This window comes from Hibiscus syriacus, unplaced genomic scaffold, assembly GCF_006381635.1.
Source record: "Hibiscus syriacus cultivar Baekdansim isolate YM2019G1 unplaced genomic scaffold, ASM638163v2 tig00110020_pilon, whole genome shotgun sequence".
In the NCBI taxonomy this organism is placed as follows: domain Eukaryota; kingdom Viridiplantae; phylum Streptophyta; class Magnoliopsida; order Malvales; family Malvaceae; genus Hibiscus; species Hibiscus syriacus.
Window position 1 is genome coordinate 390,759 of NW_024062568.1, and position 19,142 is coordinate 409,900.

The following is a 19,142-nucleotide window of genomic DNA, read 5'->3' on the forward strand; positions in this document are numbered from 1 at the left end:
GTGGCAAGGCCTAATACAACTTAAAACGACAACACGAACAGTCAATTGGCGCAAATAAATGGGAAAACCCCTGTAATTTTCTAGGCTAAACAATATGTTTAACACTTAAACTACTACTTTTATTGTGATTTAGTTTAAGTTTCATTTTAATATCATGCTATTAAAAATTTATCGGTGATATTGACGTATCACCGTAAGTTAATGTCATATCATCATTAAAAAACAATAAGAAAATGTAACTATTGTTAATTTTTTAATATGAAGATACCTAATTTAAATCTAAATTAAATATTATATATGATATTGGGAAAAAAATTTGGACAGTAAAATTGTACAAAAGTAATAATTTAGGTATTAAATGTATAATTTACCCCTTTTTATTTAGGTGATTAATGAATACTCAAATACTTTTACGTACATCGTATTCAAACTCAAAAATTTTAAAAATAAAAATTATCTTTTTAATAATTAAGATCGTTTCATTCGTAAAACATCTTTAATTTTGTAACAACCCAGAAAAATAAAAAAAAAATATTTATATTTAAGTAATTTGGTGAAATTTGAGGATTAAATTAAAATTTCCAAAACTTGTAAATTATTTTAGAAGTTGAAAGAAATTCAGGGACCAAGCCCTGAATATCCTCATAGAGTGTCGGTAGAAATGTTGTTAAATAGGTGCAATTGGTTTTGTGTTTTCGGAACATAAAACAATTACTTAAACTTTTCCTTCCCCACCCCTACTTTCAAACTCGATCTCGACGTCGTCCGGTCACCGATCGTCGATCCGAAGTCACCGTCGTGTTCCTCGTTGACCGGTGAACAAAACCCCGTAAACCGATCGTAACGAAACGTTGTCAAACGCCGTGAATTTCGATTCAAAGTTTCGATTTTTTTAACACCATTGCCGTGAAAATCGTCAATTTATCGCCGATCGTTGCTCCGTTTTCGACACCTCCCGCACCATCGTGTTCCTTGTGTCGTTCCGAGTCCAACGGTGTCCTTCGCGTCTCCGTCGTCGCCGGCGCGTGAGGGAGGTGAGGAAGTCAAATTTTCCGACGTGTTGAAATCGAGCTCTCCACCGTTCAAAATTTTGAACTGAGCTTGTTAAGTGTCTTAAAATCGCTTAAAATATTTTTAGAAAATTTTCGGGCATTTTTCGAAAACCCTATGACTATTCACGCGCCCCCACGCGTGGGGAAGGTTCGAAAATGGGGTGGCAGTTTGACCCAGTTTGACCCAGTTTGACCCGACCTGTTGACCCGACCCGACCCATTGACATGACCCGTTGACCGTTGACTGTTGATCGACCGTTAACCGTTGACCAAAAAGTCAAATTTCTCAAAAATTTATATTATATGTTTTTCGACGTCCTGAGTCCGATAACGAAGTCCGTTTTTCCAAATTCGTACCCGAAAGCCTCCAAATTGTCAGTCAAATCCGTTGATTTTGACCAAAAAGTCAAAATTTTTGAAAAGTCATATTTTATATTTTTCGACGTCCTAAATTCGATTCCGAAGTCCGTTTAGCCAAATTCTGACCCGAAAGCCCCGAATAGAACTCGTTAACCCAAAAATGCTTAGTGTTTTTTTAGCATTTTTTCTTATTTATTTAAGATTATTCATATTAGGATTCCAATATGGATTTTTCCGATTCGTATGATCTAGCGCTGCAGCAGAGCGTGATCAACAGATTCAGTAGTAGGTTTCCCTACCCAATTATTCAGACTGTTACAGGTGTATTTCCTGACGGTGTTATCTTACTGTTTTAAACTATCTATATGAACTGTTTTATATTTCTCAGGATACTAAATATTTTTAAGAGAAAATATATGATGTTCTGAATACTGTTTATTTGATATCTGATTTACCGTACATTTCTGATATGGTTTATGGTTACGATATTTTTATACATGATTTCTAAATATGGAATATTTCCATATTTTAATGGATTAATTATCGTTTTCACTCCAATACATGCATGTTTATTATTGTCATTGGGAGTATGATTGAAGGAAGTATTACAAGTTCTTTTTCTGTGTGTAAGGGGTAAGCCTTACAGTTTTCTCATGTTCCTTTGCTGTGTGCAAGGATAAGCTTTACAGTTTCCCTAGGTTCTTTAATGTGTGCAAGGGTAAGCCTTACAGTTTTCTCAGGTTCATTTGCTGTGTGCAATGGTAAGCCTTACAGTTTTCCTAGGCTCATCTGCTTTGTGCACAGGTTAAGCCTTACCGATGTACAGGTGGGTGTACGGTTCGGGTGAACCTACACATTCTGGTGATTGGATGGGGGTAGTGTTCATGTTTTTAAAACATGTTTGATAAATCGATTTTACTGAAATATTTTATTTGTATGTTTATTTTTACACAGTATGGATCACACTGGGCTTTTTAACTCATTCTGTAAATTTTACTATTTTCAGATAACAGCAACCGTAAAATAACAGATTTGACATCAGGGGAGATCAACTACTTTTACTTTTGTATTACAATATATCTCTATATGTTTTTCAATTGTATTTTGTGACATGTATTTTGCTATCGTTTTGGATATATCTGTATTACCGATATTTTGTTTCGTAAATGTTTTACATGGTTTTCTGTGGTATTTTGATATGTATGTGTTTTTATGATTTTATAAAATATGTTTTCATATATGTTTATCGTATAAATCTTTATTATGGATAAATTTTATATATCAATGAAACGTGAATTTCAACGTTGTTTTAAAAATAAAAAAAATTTCTAAATATGATACGTAATCACCTAGATATAGGCATAACGTTCATGATGGGTTTAGGGGTTATAATTTTTTTTTAATTAGTCTAAAATCATAATATGTTTCGATTGGGTACCAATCCAATTTCAGTTTGCTTTTTCAACGTCGTCATCATATTATTTATTTCATCGTCAATCTAGCGTGTCAATTGGCGAAAACAGACAACTGGTCACGTTTAATTGTCACATTAATAGATTTTTAACAGCATATATAGTCAACTATAGATTTTGTGTGATGTTCATAATTTTTTATTAAGGTTTAATTGAGTGTAATTTTATAAATAAATTTAATTATCTTTTTATTTTATTTTTATAATCTTTTTAAAATAAAAGTTTATATGTCTTAAGTATTACTTCTATTATTGTAGTTGAAAATATTGTTAAAGAATTTATAAAAGTTATGATTTTGATTTTAAGTGTTAGATTTTGATATTAAAAGTTAAAATATTACTTTAAATATAATGTTGAAAAATGTGATAAATAATATTCAAATTCATTGATATTATAATTTATGAAATATAAAAATTTGATTTTTTATATAATATGTAAACAATGACAAAAATATAAATAATTTTTAGAATTAATATACATATATTAATAACATAAAATTTTATATAAGATGAGTACAAATAAAATTTAAATAAAATTTCATAGTAGACATAATCAGTAAAATAGATAATTTATCGAATAAAATTCTTGGATTCACCACTAGAGATGGGTATGGGTCATAATTTTTGACTAACCTGACCCGAGTAAAAAATAATACACTCTCCACCTAAAATTCGACTCGACCCGAGTTCATGATGGTTTCACCAAACCGGAAACCCTGCCTGTCATTTGAAATAAAACTAGTACCCTACCTAATCTGAAGCAAACATATATATATATATATATATATATATATATATATATATTAAATTTATTTGATAAATTAGGGAATTAATTGTAAAAAATAATATAGAAAGTGATATTATTGTAATTATCTCTAAATATATAAAATATAATTATATTATTTTTTTGATCGAATCGAGTATTTTCATCCTAAACCTAAACCTAAACATAAATCTAATTAAAGAAAACTCGACCTTATTAAGTTGGATTAGATCAAAATTAGTTGAATTTAAGTCTCGTCTCCCTATTCACCACTGTGTTTAAACTATTTTAATATTTTCCTTATCAGAGTCGGCTCATGGGAACACCATGAGCTCCTGCTTAGGGTCTCATCTTCAATCTTCATAAAATAATAAAATAATGTGTTAAATAATATTACAAGTCAGTACTATTTTAGTTTATTTAAGATATTTTCTTAATACAACAATAAAAGTAATATTTTGATAAAATTTAATTATATTTTTAAAATTTATTAATAAAATAATAAATTATTTTTTTTAAATAATGAAATATGCTTTCATTCTGGAGGGAGTATTTTTTTAACTTCTATTCAAAGCCTCGAAAATTTTTCATCAACTCTGATCTTTATCTATAAATTATAAAATATTATATATATATATATATTTAAATAATATAAAGTATTTACAATGTAATATATATTTAATTTTTTTTAATTATAAATAATGCAGACACGAACAAACGAAAATGCTTTATATATTTAAACATAATTAAACTTATATTATTATATATATTATAAGTACAACGATGCTAATTGAGGTGAAACTAATTAACTTGGACCTAAGACAACTTAAAACGACAACAAGGACAGTGCTTCTTTTTGTGGAGCCAAGCCACAATGCAATGATCATGAAAAACATGCAAGCAAGGCATGCACACACCTTCCGAACCCACCTCCAACTCTTCCAAACATATCGGACAATCCTTTCCCGACCCTTCAACCATCACTTTCACCAGATTCTCCGCCACCGCCGCCTTCGTTGTCGCCTCGGCCTCTTCCTCTTCATTTTCATCATCTGTTTCATCATCGTTCCCAAAGTCAGGCACCTCGTCGACAACCGCCTCAACCTGCACCCGCATTCTCAAAACTTTGCACCCTCCATCCCTCGCAGCCACCGCCAACCGAACCGCGGAGGCCGCTATTTTTTCAACCTTCGACGGCTGAACCGGGATGCGCATCGAGTTGAACATGTCCAAAACGGCGCCGTTCCCATCGTTAATCAGATCTTCCAAAGGGAAATCGTGGATGACGTGAGAAATAATCCTCCCCACCTCCATGGGAACTTCACCGTTAACGCCGCCGTTTCTCTCCACTATGATAAACGTTGTCCTTAGCTCGATTTCGAACATTGGAGGAGACGAAGATGTAATGTCCGAAACATGAGAGGAACTACAATTGTCGCCTGCCATTATTGAGGAAAAAGTGAAACGAAACAATCTAATTTATTAAAGAGAAAGAAGAAAGTGGATTTCATAACAGACAAAAACTCGAAGATCCAAGAAAAAAAGCGGCTGACAACTTTGCAGGGAAGGAATTGAGTCGGCCCTGAAAATCAGCTGTTTTATACTAACGCCAATACAACACTCAGAAAAAAGCGGCTTAAACTTATCCAAGAAAAAAGTGCGGCTTACTGTCGGCCGTGAAAATAACTGTTTTCATTATTTAAGGTAATGTATCGGAGGTTATTAAATTATATTAAAATATTTTTTATTTATTATACTTTTTAAATTTATTAAAAAATTATAAAATAATCTTATTTTTTTAAAATTTATTATTATTTATAATATTTTAAAATAATTTAATAATTTTAATCAGCATTTTATAATATATGAAAAATTACTGATTAAATTTTTATCATAATTTAATGACCCTTTACTGTATTTTATTTTATTTTTTTATCTCATTAAAAAAGTGTTTTTTAAAAATACTTTTAATTTTAATAATTTATTATTTAAATTTTATTATTAAAAATATTTAAAAACTTTAATTGAGTAAATTTTTTAATGAAAATTGAGTAGTTTTTTCGGTATAAATTTTATAAGATTTAATTATTTCAACACGTTAAATAATTATGATTAAAATTTTAAAAAATATTTTTAAAAAATAATTAAAAATAATTTTAGTAGTACTAGAGGAGTATTTTTTTAAAATCTTTTTTACGCGCTTTCCTTGTTTCTTGTTGTCGGTAATTTGGCGAACGAATTAAAGCATCTGAGCTCAATCGGTTTAACCCAATTGGATAAATTAAACCGAACCGGGTGACCTTAGCTTAGATTTCTCGACACTGTCAAGTCTTGCATACAATTTTTCAAAGCGATAATGAATGTTACTATTATTTAATAATAATAATAAATTATTTTTTTTAACAATGACACATATCAGACTAACTTATTGATTAGATTAAAGAGGTGATTATTATCTTCAAAGATTTTAGATTCGAGCATTAAATACTGTTGAATTTTAATTGTCAAATGATTAATTTTTTTTAGAACACATAATATATTGTAATCACTCTAGATTAATAATAAAAATTATAACAATTTTATAAAAATAACAGTTTAATTATTAAAATAGAAAATAAATAATAAGTTAGTGATTAATAGTATAATTTACCCTAATTTTAATTAAAAGTTATATTTTTTAAAATTAATATTAAATGAATAATGGCTTACAGGCTTAGGATGATCAAGCAAAAAATAATTTAGAAGAGTACACTATGGTTGTCCCTTTTTTCCATATGTATGGAGTAAAGGGGAGGTAAGATAGCAGGCTAACCCCAACACCAGGTTGAGAGCAGCTTCCGTAAGAGACCTCTGAATTATGAAATGCTCTCCGTGGGATTCGATCCCACGACCTCAAGGTTAAGAACCTTGTGCTCTACCAACTGAGCTGGATGGTCATTTCTTAGAAGAGTACACTAGAGATCAATAAATAATATTAAAATAATAATTTTGATCAATAAAATTTTAAAAATGGCAAAATAACTTTTTTTACTAAGTTTGGGTAAGTACAATGTAGTGTATGTTTGAAAAAATAATTTAGAAAAGTACACTAGAGATCAATAAATAATATTAAAATAATTATTTTGATCAATAAAATTTTAAAAATGGCAAAATAACTTTTTTTTTATTAAATTTTGGTAAGTACAATATAGTATATGTTCAAAATAACTCTCAACCATTTGACATTGAATGCTCATACCTTTGACATTCCTGATGCTTGAACCTGAAACCTTAAGAAATAAAACAATTTCTTTACCACCGAGATTACTGGAGTTTGTGCAAATTTATTAAATTATAATAAAATGGTTATTAAGGTTGTTCAAAAACTTAATAACTATTTTATATTTTCAAAAAATGTAATAAACAAAATAATTATTTTAATATAACTCGGTGATTTATAGTGAATTTACCCTTATTTATTTTGTGTATGATTTTCATTTTACGTATATGTTAGACTTATTTTAGCTTTTATTAACGTAAATTACAGCCATTTATAATCTTTGAGTTTATTGTATCAAATTAGATGAATATTTATCAATAACCGTTTGATTTAGTGGGGTAAAACATTAAATCTTTTAAATAAAATTAAGAATTTAAATTTAACGTTTGTTAATAGAGAAAATTATATTATAAAAATTATTGACGTAAAAAATATTTATAAAATCTAACCTAAAATAATTAATTAATAAATTAAATACTACTGATTAAATAATATTAAAAAAACAGATGGGCTATTTGTTCACGATTTGTGTTGATTAATTTATTTTGTAGTATGTGATGTGAACGGAAAACGCCATCCGAATATGGAAGTTTGCATTTGAGAAGGACCGGCTGAAGATATGGAAACACAAAAAAGAAAAAAAAGTGAAAGAAATGTTGCCACTTGTTTAAATTTAAATGAAAATATTTTATTGACATTTTGTTAAATTTGGGTGATTATAACATAAAATATGTTTCAAAAATTATTAATTATTTATAATAAATATTTAAATATTTTTGTAGATATTATACTCAAATTTAAAACTTTTAAAAATATTAATCATTTTTTTAAAATATTGAGATGGCTTGATTTATATTAATAGTAATTTAGCGGAGAAAGGAATATTTATATGGATGAGTTAGTCACACTTGAAAAATACTTATGAGTATCACTAACGATGAACACCATTAATTTAATTTATAAAAATTTAAAATTCTAATTTTCACAATGTATGATTATAAATTAGTTAAAAATCTTAAGATAAATTATTTATAATAAAAATAATAATTGTATTATTTTTCATAATTTTTTGGATAAATTATACTATTGACCACCTAACTATTGCCTTTATTCATTTTGACCATCATTTTTGAAATTTTTTCAATCTTGTCATCCAACTATTTAAATGCATTCAATCAAGCCACTTGTCGTTAACATTTAACGGAAATACTGACGTGGCAATTACTAAAATTTGTATAATCATATATTTGATCCTCAATATTTATAAATTCTATCAATTTAGTCATATTTTAATTCAATTTAATAAATTTAATCTCTAATTAGGTGGTGACAAGTAATATGATATGCTTCTAAGAGGGATCAAACCAATTATTTGTAGCACACCAAAACACACCTGAACCACTAGGCTAGGCCCTTCACTTAGTAATTGTTTACAAACTTTTATATGTAAGTTGTTATAACTAATGGCAAGAAAAAAAGGATACCAACATAGTTTTAAGGGGATTCAAACCCTATATTTGATTAAAGTTTACAATATTATATATAATCGTTAAATTGAGTTTTTTTTTAAATAAAAAAAATTAGATTTTTATATTTTTAAATAATATTTATTATCTATATATAATAATTAACGATTAAATATAAAGAAAAAATATATAAAATAATTATGTTAAAAAATTAAGATTATTCTTTAACTATATAAAAAATAAATATAGTTTAGAATATGAATTTGGTGAAATTGATTTTTTAAATTTCAAATTTATTTTAAAATACTAAATTTATATTTATACACATTGAATTTTATTTTAAAATATTAAATTTGTTATAATTTTAAATCTTACATTAATTATATTTTAAAATGTGTATATTTATAAATTATTGACTAAATTTGCTTAAATAGTTTTGGTGTTTATATATTCTCCAAAAAAAGTAAGATTTAATTCATTTTATTGTTTTCGTTATAATAGGTAAATGTAATATGTTGTGAGACATGAGTCAAAATTAATTGTTGGTCTAGTAGTAATAACTCACCCAAACATCTCATGAGACCCAAGTTTAATTCCCTCCCGTCACTTATTTTCCTTTCAATTTGTTTTCTTTATATTATATGGTATTTAGCTAGAAACCAGAGATATCAAATGTTGTAAAAACTTACTAAGTGAGTGGTGTAACCCAGTGGTTTAGGTGTGCCTTTTGATGCTCATAAAAATTAGTTCGATTCCCCTTAAAAGCAAATTATATTTTATATTGTGTTTTACTTTGATAAGAAGACCACCTGATTAAATATAAGATAAAATAAATAATTAAATAATTAAAATTAATAAAATATCCTTTAATGACATGTCTCACCACTTAATATATATTAAATTTATTAAATTAAATTAAATTAAAATTATGACAAAATTGATAGAATTTATAAATATTGAGGATAAAATATGTATTATACTAATTTTACTAACTACATCGGCATTTCCGTTAAATGTTAATGATAAGTGGTTTAGCTGAATGTATTTATATAGTTGGATGATCTGATTGATAATATTTAAAAAATGATGATCAAAATAAAAAAAGCAATAGTTAAGTAATCAGTAATACAATTTACTCAAAAAATTATAAAAAATAATGTAATTAATATTTTATTTTAAATAATTTACTTTTTTAAATAATTTATAATTATATGTAAAAAAATTTAAAATTTTAATTTTTTATAAATTAAATTAATAGTGTTCATCATTAATAATGTTAAACGGTATCGAAAAAATAGTGTATAATTTTCATATATATATATATATATATAATATATATATCATTTTAGATATTGACAATTTGATTATACACCAATAAAAGGCGGCCATGTAGGATTGTAGAAGTAAAGGGTAGGATGAGAGAATCTGAGCCTCTGAAAAAGGGCGACTTACGTGGTTGTTCTTACACCACATCTGTTGTGTCCCAATTACGTAATTACCCCAAACTATCTGAAAAATTAACATGCAGAAAGGACATAATTGTCATTAGCAACTCTTCTTCTCCACTGTCCGCCCAACGTTCTCCATGAAAAATTAGACAGTTTTATCAGTTAAAACCAAACACAAGTAAAAAGACTTAAAAAAGAAGAAGAAGAAGCATGCGACTCTTCTCCCCTTCATCTTCTTCGCCAAAACCCAACTTTCCTCTCTTTTCTCCTCCTCAAAACCCCAAAAAACCCTCCTTCAAATCGTTCCCTCCCTTCAAAACTCGCCTTTTCCTCTCCCTTCCTCCATGCAGCGCTACGAACTCACCGTCTGTCCCAGTTCTGGACCAAGAAACCGACCTCCAACTCCCTTCGGAAGCCGACAAAGACACTTCAAGAAGGTCCTCGTTGTTCGAAGGCCAGCCATGGATGTCCCCGTTGAAGAAGAAGATGGTCAAGAAGATGACGGAAACGACGGCGTTTCGAAACCATCGGGTATAGATGCTGGTCTCGAAAACTTCGCTAAGAAGATGCCTATATTCGAACCCGAAAGAGGCGAGTTCTCCGGTGGTGCTCAAGAGAAGCCGCTTGCGGTGAACTTGGACTTGGCATTGTATAAAGCCAGGGTTTTGGCCAGGAAGTTTCGATACGATGAAGCTCAAAAGATATTGAAGAAGGTAAAGGGTAGCTAGATTAATAGAATTATATATACATGTATTTTAATCTTGAACTTTAAGTATGAGTATATAGATCGTGTAAAGAAGCTTAAATAAGCCGAGCTCCAATAGTTTGAAAACTCGAGTTTAGATTGGAATTGGATGGAGCTCGACTCTGTTCGATTAGAATCTTAATGGCTACATGGTTCTAGTGATTTTCATAGTGTTGCATTGAGCTTTTGAGTTGCTTATTGGGGGATTCTATGGAGATTTTGTTAATGGGTTTTTTGTATTTTTGTTGGTAGTGTATATACTATTGGCCAGAAGATGGGAGATCATATGTAGCATTGGGGAAGATATTGGGCAAGCAATCGAAAAAGGCCGATGCGAGAGCTGTATACGAGAGAGGTAGCCAAGCCACACAAGGAGAGAATCCCTACATTTGGCAGGTTTTGCATTTTTTTTCTTTGATAATGCCATCATTGATTCTCTGCAATGAATGAGCAAATTCATTGATGTCTGTTCTTTTTCAAGTTGAAGTTCATGCTACAAACTCCAAAACGAAACCTGTACCATTGTGATGTTCATTGCCATTGATGCATTATTGGATTTACATTTGCAAATGTGCTCTTTTATCCATTTGAGAATTGTGAGACGGTTCTTGGGGGATTAAGACTCGTAATTTCACATAGTCTGGCTTGTTTGGATTCGACGAACGGAAGCGTAGAGGAAGCTTTTCGTTGGTTACTTATTTGTATGCGAGCTATTAAAATTTTGACCGAGGCCATTGCGGATCTTAGCCTTAATGTGTGTATGGTTCTATGCTACTGCAAGCATAGCTCAGATCCATGAATCAATATAAAGAATCACGGTCAATTTCTGTTGTTATTTTCTTATATAGAGTTGACAACATTTTTATACTCTTTCAAACAGTGCTGGGCTGTGTTGGAGAATAAGATGGGGAATATAAGAAGGGCGAGAGAACTTTTCGATGCGGCCACCGTTGCCGACAAAAGACACATAGCTGCCTGGCATGGATGGGCAGTTCTAGAGCTAAAACAGGGGAATGTCAAGAAGGCAAGGCATCTGCTTGCTAAAGGTCTCAAATTTTGTGGTGGGAATGAGTATGTCTATCAAACCCTTGCATTGCTTGAAGCTAAAGCAAATAGGTACGAGCAGGCTCGGTACTTGTTCAGGCAGGCCACCAAGTGCAACCCAAAAAGCTGTGCCAGTTGGCTTGTAAGTCTTATAGTGCGGCATACCTCGACTTATTTCGAATGTAAATATGCTTCAATTAAGTCTTTCTTATTGTCATATTCAGGCATGGGCACAATTGGAGGTGAAACAGGAAAACAATCGTGCTGCTAGGCTACTATTTGAGGTAATCCTTCCTACTTAACAAGAGATACGTCAGTATGGGATTCGAGCATAATTTTCACTTTGAAAGCCAAATCACAACTGATTTTTCTTTGCGATTTTACTGTCATGGCTGATATGTGTTTTAATCTGCAGAAAGCAGTCCAAGCGAGCCCCAAGAACAGGTTTGCATGGCATGTTTGGGGAGTTTTTGAAGCTAATATAGGCAATGTTGACATGGGAAGAAAACTTTTGAAGATAGGCCATGCACTCAACCCACGAGATCCTGTTTTACTTCAGTCTCTTGCGTTGTTGGAATATAAACACTCGACCGCAAATCTAGCTCGTGTTTTGTTTAGGAGAGCCTCTGAGCTGGACCCGAGGCACCAACCAGTGTGGATTGTAAGAAATCCTTTAAGCTCTCCAAATGCTAGTTTTCTGCTTGTGTGGACATATAGCTTATAGACTATAGTGTCATTATTTAGTCTTCGAGGAATCATCTTTTTGTCCGTTTTCGACGATGTTTTGTTTAATTTCGGTTCAAATACATTTGTCTATGCATCCACTTGAAAACTGATTCTTTGCTGATAATTTGAGCTCGCCAGGCATGGGGCTGGATGGAATGGAAGGAAGGGAATATATCAACAGCAAGGGAGTTGTACCAAAGAGCTCTTTCGATTGACTCAACTACTGAAAGTGCTGCTCGATGCTTACAGGTAATCGATAATACATAACATGATATGCGGCATACTGATATACAAGATAATCTTCTGCCTGCTTGCTGCATATATTTAAACTAATCGCCATTTGTTGTAGGCTTGGGGTGTTTTGGAACAAAGAGCCGGCAACTTATCGGCGGCTAGAAGGTTATTTCGATCGTCCCTCAATATAAATTCGCAGAGTTATGTAACATGGATGACATGGGCAGCATTGGAGGAGGACCAAGGAAATTCTGTGCGTGCTGAAGAAATCCGTAACCTCTATTTCCAGCAGGTCAGTGTACAGGGAAAAATGAACAAGAAATGTTTTTTTTCCTTCTAATTTTGAGTTCCTTAGAATCCGGAAGGTGTCAAGAACTTGTAAATGATTTTCGATTGAACGTGACAGCGTACCGAAGTCGTGGACGATGCTTCATGGGTGATGGGATTTTTAGATGTCATTGACCCTGCACTTGACAGCATAAAGAGATTCCTGAACTTGGATCAAGGCCTTAGCAACAAAGCAAAGGAGCCTTTGAAAGATGCAGGAGCTAATGAAAATGGCGACGATATCGAAACCGAAGTGGATTCAATCTGGATGCTTTCATCGAAGATGCTTTATCGTTAGATCCGTCAAAGCTAGACGTTTTGATGGAGAACTCCGGAAATTTGTCTCCTAAGAGAGTAAAATCTCCAAGAATGTGGAAATCACAGGGAAGAACCACCATAACTTTGCCTCGACGGAGCTTATAAAAGTTACGGCCACGATTGCGATTGCCGAAGCATACTTGAATATTTATATATATATTGTTATCTAAGATGCAGCAATGGATGCTTCTTAGGCACACTATGAAACTGGAAAAAGAAAGCTAGTATGGTATTGTCACCTTCACAAAGTTACAATTCAAGATGTATACCAATTGTAGAGTATTTGAGACTGATGTCCAAATGCTGAACATGCCAAATTTGTATATATTTTAGTTTTTAAATCAAATGAAGCAATGTAATGATCTATTAAAATCAAGAACAGAGATGTTAGATTTACATAATATGTCTATTGTCTAAGGACGCCACTTAAGAATATCAAAATTATTAAATTAATAACCCCATATGTTTTTTTTGGTAAATATAATCCCTGAATTCGATATTTAATGGACGTCTTTGATTAAAGAAATAAATAAATCATGGGTTAATAGTAGTTTACTACAACTTGTAGTACTTAGAATCGGATTTGAATAATTCTATGACTTTAATCTTTATTACTATATTTTCTGTGTAAATAGAGTGGTTAGTTTTATTAAAAAAAATATTTAATATTATAATGATATGAATTAAACATATAATTAGAGAGAAAAGATCATTTAGGTTTACACAGATTTAGAACAGTTGGATGAGTGAAAATAGATGACTGAGATTAACAGTAGAAAATGAGAATATATTCATTATAGGAAAAAAAACGAGTCAATTTCAGTCATCTATTTTTACGTATCTGACGGTTCTAAATCTATGTAAAACTAAAGAGATTTACATTGTGTAAGTGGATCATAACCCATAATTAGAATACTTATTATAATTACTGATACAATAAATCAAACTCTTGAGATCATACAATAAAAAAATTTAAAATTCATTTAAAAAACTTAATAAAAGACATATACGAATAAATCTGATTGCATCGGCAAACTAATCACAACAAGATATTAAATTATTGAAAGACTACCGACAACCGCAAATCAGACTCGATCGTCGTGAGGAAACTATCTATGAACGTAAATTATATATTCAAATTCTATCTGATGGTTGAAAACAGAAAAAATCAACAGCATAATCACCATCTTATTTTTAGGGTTAGCCACTTCTCACTTCTTTTTTTCTTCTCTTTAATAATGACAATATTGATATTGGTCACTGATCACCTATATTCATAGTTTATCATTTAATTTCTTATATCACATATCTATTTTTTATTCTTTATTTTCTAATAATTTTATCTTTACAACGTGTTTTTCTATGTTTCTATGATAGTCTTTCGTTCGTTTAAACTTTTTTTCATCAACTTTTTTGGATTGAATTTGATATCGTTTCAGTTGATCAAAATAACACTTATTTATAATCATATTAATCCTTAATATTTTAGATCCTCAAATTAGTTTTAAATATACAGGTTACTATCGTAAATACGATACTTATTTTTAATTTATAATTTTCAATAATCTTTCAATAGTTTATTTCTTTGTTAAGTTCGTTTATTGATTTGTCTCTATTATTTGAGTGTTTTATATAGAGTTTAACCCTTTTTCTTATACGATCTATTATAATTTCGAATGACAAATATATTACATCAATAATTATAAATAATATTCTAATTATATATATTTAATTTATAAAGTTTATAATAATTTTAAATGTTTTCTATTTTTATTAAAATAAGAGATTATACTTGCATAAAAAATATGATAATCCATTGTTGACATTCACTGTTAATTACAGTAGCTGAAATTTACCAAGCTGGTATAATATATATTACAGATTGATTCACTATATAGATTCAAATCAATGTGTCTTTAATAGGTTTCTTACTTCTTGTTGAACTAATCCTGCAAAGCAAGTACAGCTCAACCGACATCCTTGCCGGGAGAACTATGAACCACCCATGAAAACAGCACCAGGTCCGCTAGATTTCGTGAACTTCTTGAACAAAAGAACCAAGATTGCAATGGTAAGTCCAACAGCTGCCCATGTAAACAAGCGGTCGTCAGCAGATCTCTGAACCCTCATCTCTGGCGGCCTTCGCAGCTGCTGATGACTGGGTTCCCTGGCAGGAATCTCGCTCACTGCTGCCCTCATCCTCATTTCAGCGTTGCCTGGATTAGCATTGGCTGGAGCCAGAGGCTCTTCTTCAACAGAATCCTGCTGATTCAGTGGTCTGTTCTCAGCAACCATATTAACAGAATCCTGCTGATTAGCCTGAGGTCCTCCATCACTGTTGGTAGGGTGTTCTTTTGAGGCCTGTGAAGGGCTTAGTTGAGGAACAGGGGGTGCCTTGCTCCACATATATTCATGAATCTGTGCCACCAAAAAGATTTTTAACAGAGAACCAAAATCACCTAATCCAGGTGTAATTTATGCAAAACATACCTCATCAATAAGCTTTTGGCGCTCAGGAGTCCCGAATTTGGGTGGAGCTTCACGAGATTTGATGGCAAGAGCATGTCTTTCTTCCTTCTTATAATCTAGAGAACCAAGGGCACCATTTGGGCTGCTGGGCATAAAAGCAATCAGTGCCACTAGAGCAGTCCTCACTATCAACACCAACAGCTAGATTAGCCATGTTTTATCTATAAATTTTGTTCGTGCTAAAACAGAATGTACACATATTCACTGAATAGGTTAAAATTAATTTATTGTCATTCAACAGGCATCTTGTACTTCATAAAGATTGGGGGCAATGTGTAATTTCTCAAATTTCACTAATCAAACTCTTTTTACTCAACAAGGTTTCAGCTCTTAAATAATCACACAAAACCTTTTGGATCCAATCCAAAATACAGAAAAAGAAAAGGAAACCCATATTAAGGACATGCCAAAATGTGTAAATGCAAGTATACCGGTTTAAAATTTTCAAATGGTCAGAGAAATGGTTGCTTCTCAGCTAGGTCAGCTGATCACTTCATTCAACAACATAGGGAGGAGCTAGTAAGGTAGACCACAGATTGATTAGGAGAATTAGAAATCTGAAATGTATTTATTTTTGTTTTGCAATTTTTACTTGCAAGTAAATACAGATGAGATTCATATCAAGAAGAAAAGATAATGTACAGCTCTCGTGGCATTGCCTATGGAGTTGGATTCACTTGCACTGTTCTATTTTTGGTAAGATTTGATATTGATGGTCAGTCAATGAACGGGACAACTCGAGTTGGTTTTCTAGAGCTGAAGAGGCTTAGGTCATGGAGGTTGTTAAATGCTTTTGTGTAGCAAAGGTTCATAAATAACCAGTTAATCCGGATCCTATAAACCAAATGAGAACTACATCAATTCAATAGTTGCTAGTAAGATTTTTGCGAATGCTTTTGAAGAACATCATCAGATAGCAATGGAATCAAAATTACAACATACAAATACTTTTCATTATACTCAATATCCTGATATGATTCTCATGTACAATTTATAGCATAATTATGCGTTTGCATTCAAGATAAATGAATACTAACCACTCCAAGAAGGCTGCCAATGCTCCGGGTGGTGATTCGATATACTTAAGCAAATTTTAGTTTGGGTTTCGAAACGCCCATTTGGCTGAAAATTAGACATGCAAAGAAACTTGTTACCACATCAAATTAGATAATTACCAACACAAAAATGATGCGTATATGTGTATATGTTTGTATGTATTTATAAAGTGAGTGCTTACAGTCAGCAACATAAACGAAGGGGGCTTAAAAGGGTACTCAGCAGGCAATTGGATCCTTCCATGATAAATCCCTCCTTCAAATTCAGAATCCCTGGGACCCCTAATTGCAAATTGACATTCAAATATGTTCTCCTGAAAACCGATCCAAAAGAAGGGGGGAAACCCAAATTATAATGAAAATCCTCAATAATCTCGTAAATCAACGAACAATTTGCCTCTTACAACGAATAAAAAAAAACCTCAAATAACTTCACGTTCCATCCATGACGTGAATCATCAAATCGGAACACAAAAAAGCCCTAAAGTTTTGAAATTTGAAGGGGAAAAAAACAAACCTCGAGAGGGAGGCTCATGAAATCATCAGAAGGATTGGATTGCATCTCCTTAACCTCTTGTAATATCCTCTTCACCGCCGGATTCTTGAGGTTGTACCTGTCTTCAGCCATTGGATCACGATCCGATCGAATATCAAACCACCACAGGCACAACAGCAGCTGCTACCACCTGGTCCACCACCGTTCCCGTCAACTTACTAACCTCCCCCTATATAAACTAAGTATTTATTCAAATGCGAGATCGAGAGAAAAAGGAAAAGTTCGGAGCTGAGCTGTGGACTCGACACGTCATCTGATGCGTGTTGCCCGACGTGGCAGTATTTTATTGGAGGGTAGGAAATAGATTTTTGTGCTTATTGGTTTCGAGTTTTTTTTATTTAAAACAATTTTTTTTTTGAAGACTTCAACTTTAGGTTTGTAAGGATTAACAAAGTCATGATTTTCTTTATTTCTAATAAGTATTTTTTTAAAAATATGTCAGCCGAAAATTTTAACTATTTATTTCAGAGATTTTTAATAATAAAAGTAGGTCAAACTTAGTAAGATGTATATAAAATAAAATAGAGAAAAAGAAACTATTAACTTAAAGGAATGGGTAAACTATGTGAATAGTCCCTTTTATTTTTTGTATTACCGATTTTGGTCACCAATTTAAAAATTAAAGATATATAGTCTCTAACGTTATCGATTTATTCGATTTTAGTCCCTAACATTACCGATCCATTCGATTTTAGTCCCCAGTCGTCAACTTCCGTTTGGTTTTAGTCCCTCAGTTATGTCACATATTCGTTAAAGGTTAACGACAGGGTGACTTAAATTAGACAGACCGATAGTGTTAGGGATCATTTACTCTTAATTTTTAATTGGTGACCAAAGTCGGATAGACCCTAAAAAAAGGGACTAATCACATAGTTTACCCTAAAGATATTATGATTTATCCTATTATATTATTTATATATCAAAGTTTTAAATAAATAAAGAAAAAAATATTATGTATTAAAAATAGAAGTCGCTATTATTCAATATCTAAATATAGTGGAACTAAAATCACTAATAACTAAACCTCTATAAATAAGGTCAACAAACCTCACAAAAGACATGCATAAACTCAACAAATCATTCTTTAAACTAAGTATTTATAAATTTGAGTTTATAAGAAATGTTAATTTTTTTTGAGTTAGAGTCGAGTTTCAATTTTCAATTTCAAATTAAGCTTGAAAATTTTAAACTTACGAGTTTTCGAGTCAAGTTTTAATTTTTTTTAGTTCGAGTTCGAGTTTAACTTGAAATTTTAAGCTCGTAAATTTTTAAGCATAGCCGAGCTCAATTTTGTATTTTTTGAATCGAGTTGAACTCAATAATATTCAAACTTGACTTGTTTACGACCCTAACGAAGAAAGTGTTAGTCATCAGAGGAAGTCTCTCGTTTACCTACTCATTGTTTCTGCCAGACTTGGCCCTTGTTATTTGGTCAGGATAAAACTGATGGTCTTGAGCGGGGTTACTAAAATGGGTTGAGCATTGATGTAACAGAGTTAGGTACACGCTTAGATGGATTTTGGGATCTCTCTAATGTATGAATTTGGGGTTTAGGTAAAAGGAGTTGGTTATGCTTCTTGAGTAGGGTTGAGGTTCTGGTAATCAGAGAATTAAATTATAGTTGTGATTGTATTTTCGGTTATGCGTTAATCACGATTGCATAATGTAGTTATTGTTATTATGGATATTGTAATCGTATAGTAACAATTATCGTTATATAACGATCGTTATTCCGATAACAAAATGCTATTTAAATCTCTGCCCATAACCCTTCAAAAGATTATTATCA

General features: G+C 31.4%; 3 protein-coding genes across 4 annotated transcripts in view; 1 reads left to right on the plus strand and 2 right to left on the minus strand.

Annotated features, from left to right (window-relative positions):
* The window catches only part of LOC120213088 (protein high chlorophyll fluorescent 107-like), a 28,346-nt gene extending 14,901 nt beyond the window's left edge, over positions 1-13,445 (plus strand). Inside the window, 10 exon segments of the mRNA XM_039211231.1 lie at positions 10,000-10,243; positions 10,246-10,532; positions 10,817-10,960; positions 11,445-11,750; positions 11,833-11,892; positions 12,024-12,269; positions 12,473-12,583; positions 12,684-12,860; positions 12,975-13,137; positions 13,140-13,445. Of these exon segments, the coding sequence (XP_039067162.1) occupies positions 10,030-10,243; positions 10,246-10,532; positions 10,817-10,960; positions 11,445-11,750; positions 11,833-11,892; positions 12,024-12,269; positions 12,473-12,583; positions 12,684-12,860; positions 12,975-13,137; positions 13,140-13,318 (1,887 nt within the window). The 5' untranslated portion in view covers positions 10,000-10,029 and the 3' untranslated portion in view covers positions 13,319-13,445.
* Positions 4,462-5,107, minus strand: LOC120213089 (uncharacterized RING finger protein C57A7.09-like). Its single transcript, XM_039211232.1, has one exon. The coding sequence runs from the start codon at positions 5,090-5,092 to the stop codon at positions 4,463-4,465; it is 630 nt and encodes a 209-aa protein (XP_039067163.1). The 5' UTR covers positions 5,093-5,107; the 3' UTR covers position 4,462.
* Positions 13,446-15,005: 1,560 nt separating the features above from the next.
* LOC120213024 (ubiquitin-conjugating enzyme E2 32-like) lies at positions 15,006-17,520 on the minus strand. 2 transcript variants are annotated; one of them, XM_039211170.1, is made up of 5 exons: positions 17,315-17,520; positions 16,980-17,111; positions 16,780-16,864; positions 15,704-15,867; positions 15,006-15,631 (listed from the first exon to the last, which is right to left on the minus strand). In XM_039211170.1, the coding sequence occupies exons 1-5, from the start codon at positions 17,423-17,425 to the stop codon at positions 15,206-15,208; spliced, it is 918 nt and encodes a 305-aa protein (XP_039067101.1). In that variant the 5' UTR covers positions 17,426-17,520; the 3' UTR covers positions 15,006-15,205. The 2 variants fall into 2 exon arrangements, with proteins under 2 accessions (XP_039067101.1, XP_039067102.1); XM_039211171.1 differs by lacking the exon at positions 16,980-17,111.
* Between the last annotated feature and the right edge of the window lie 1,622 nt (positions 17,521-19,142).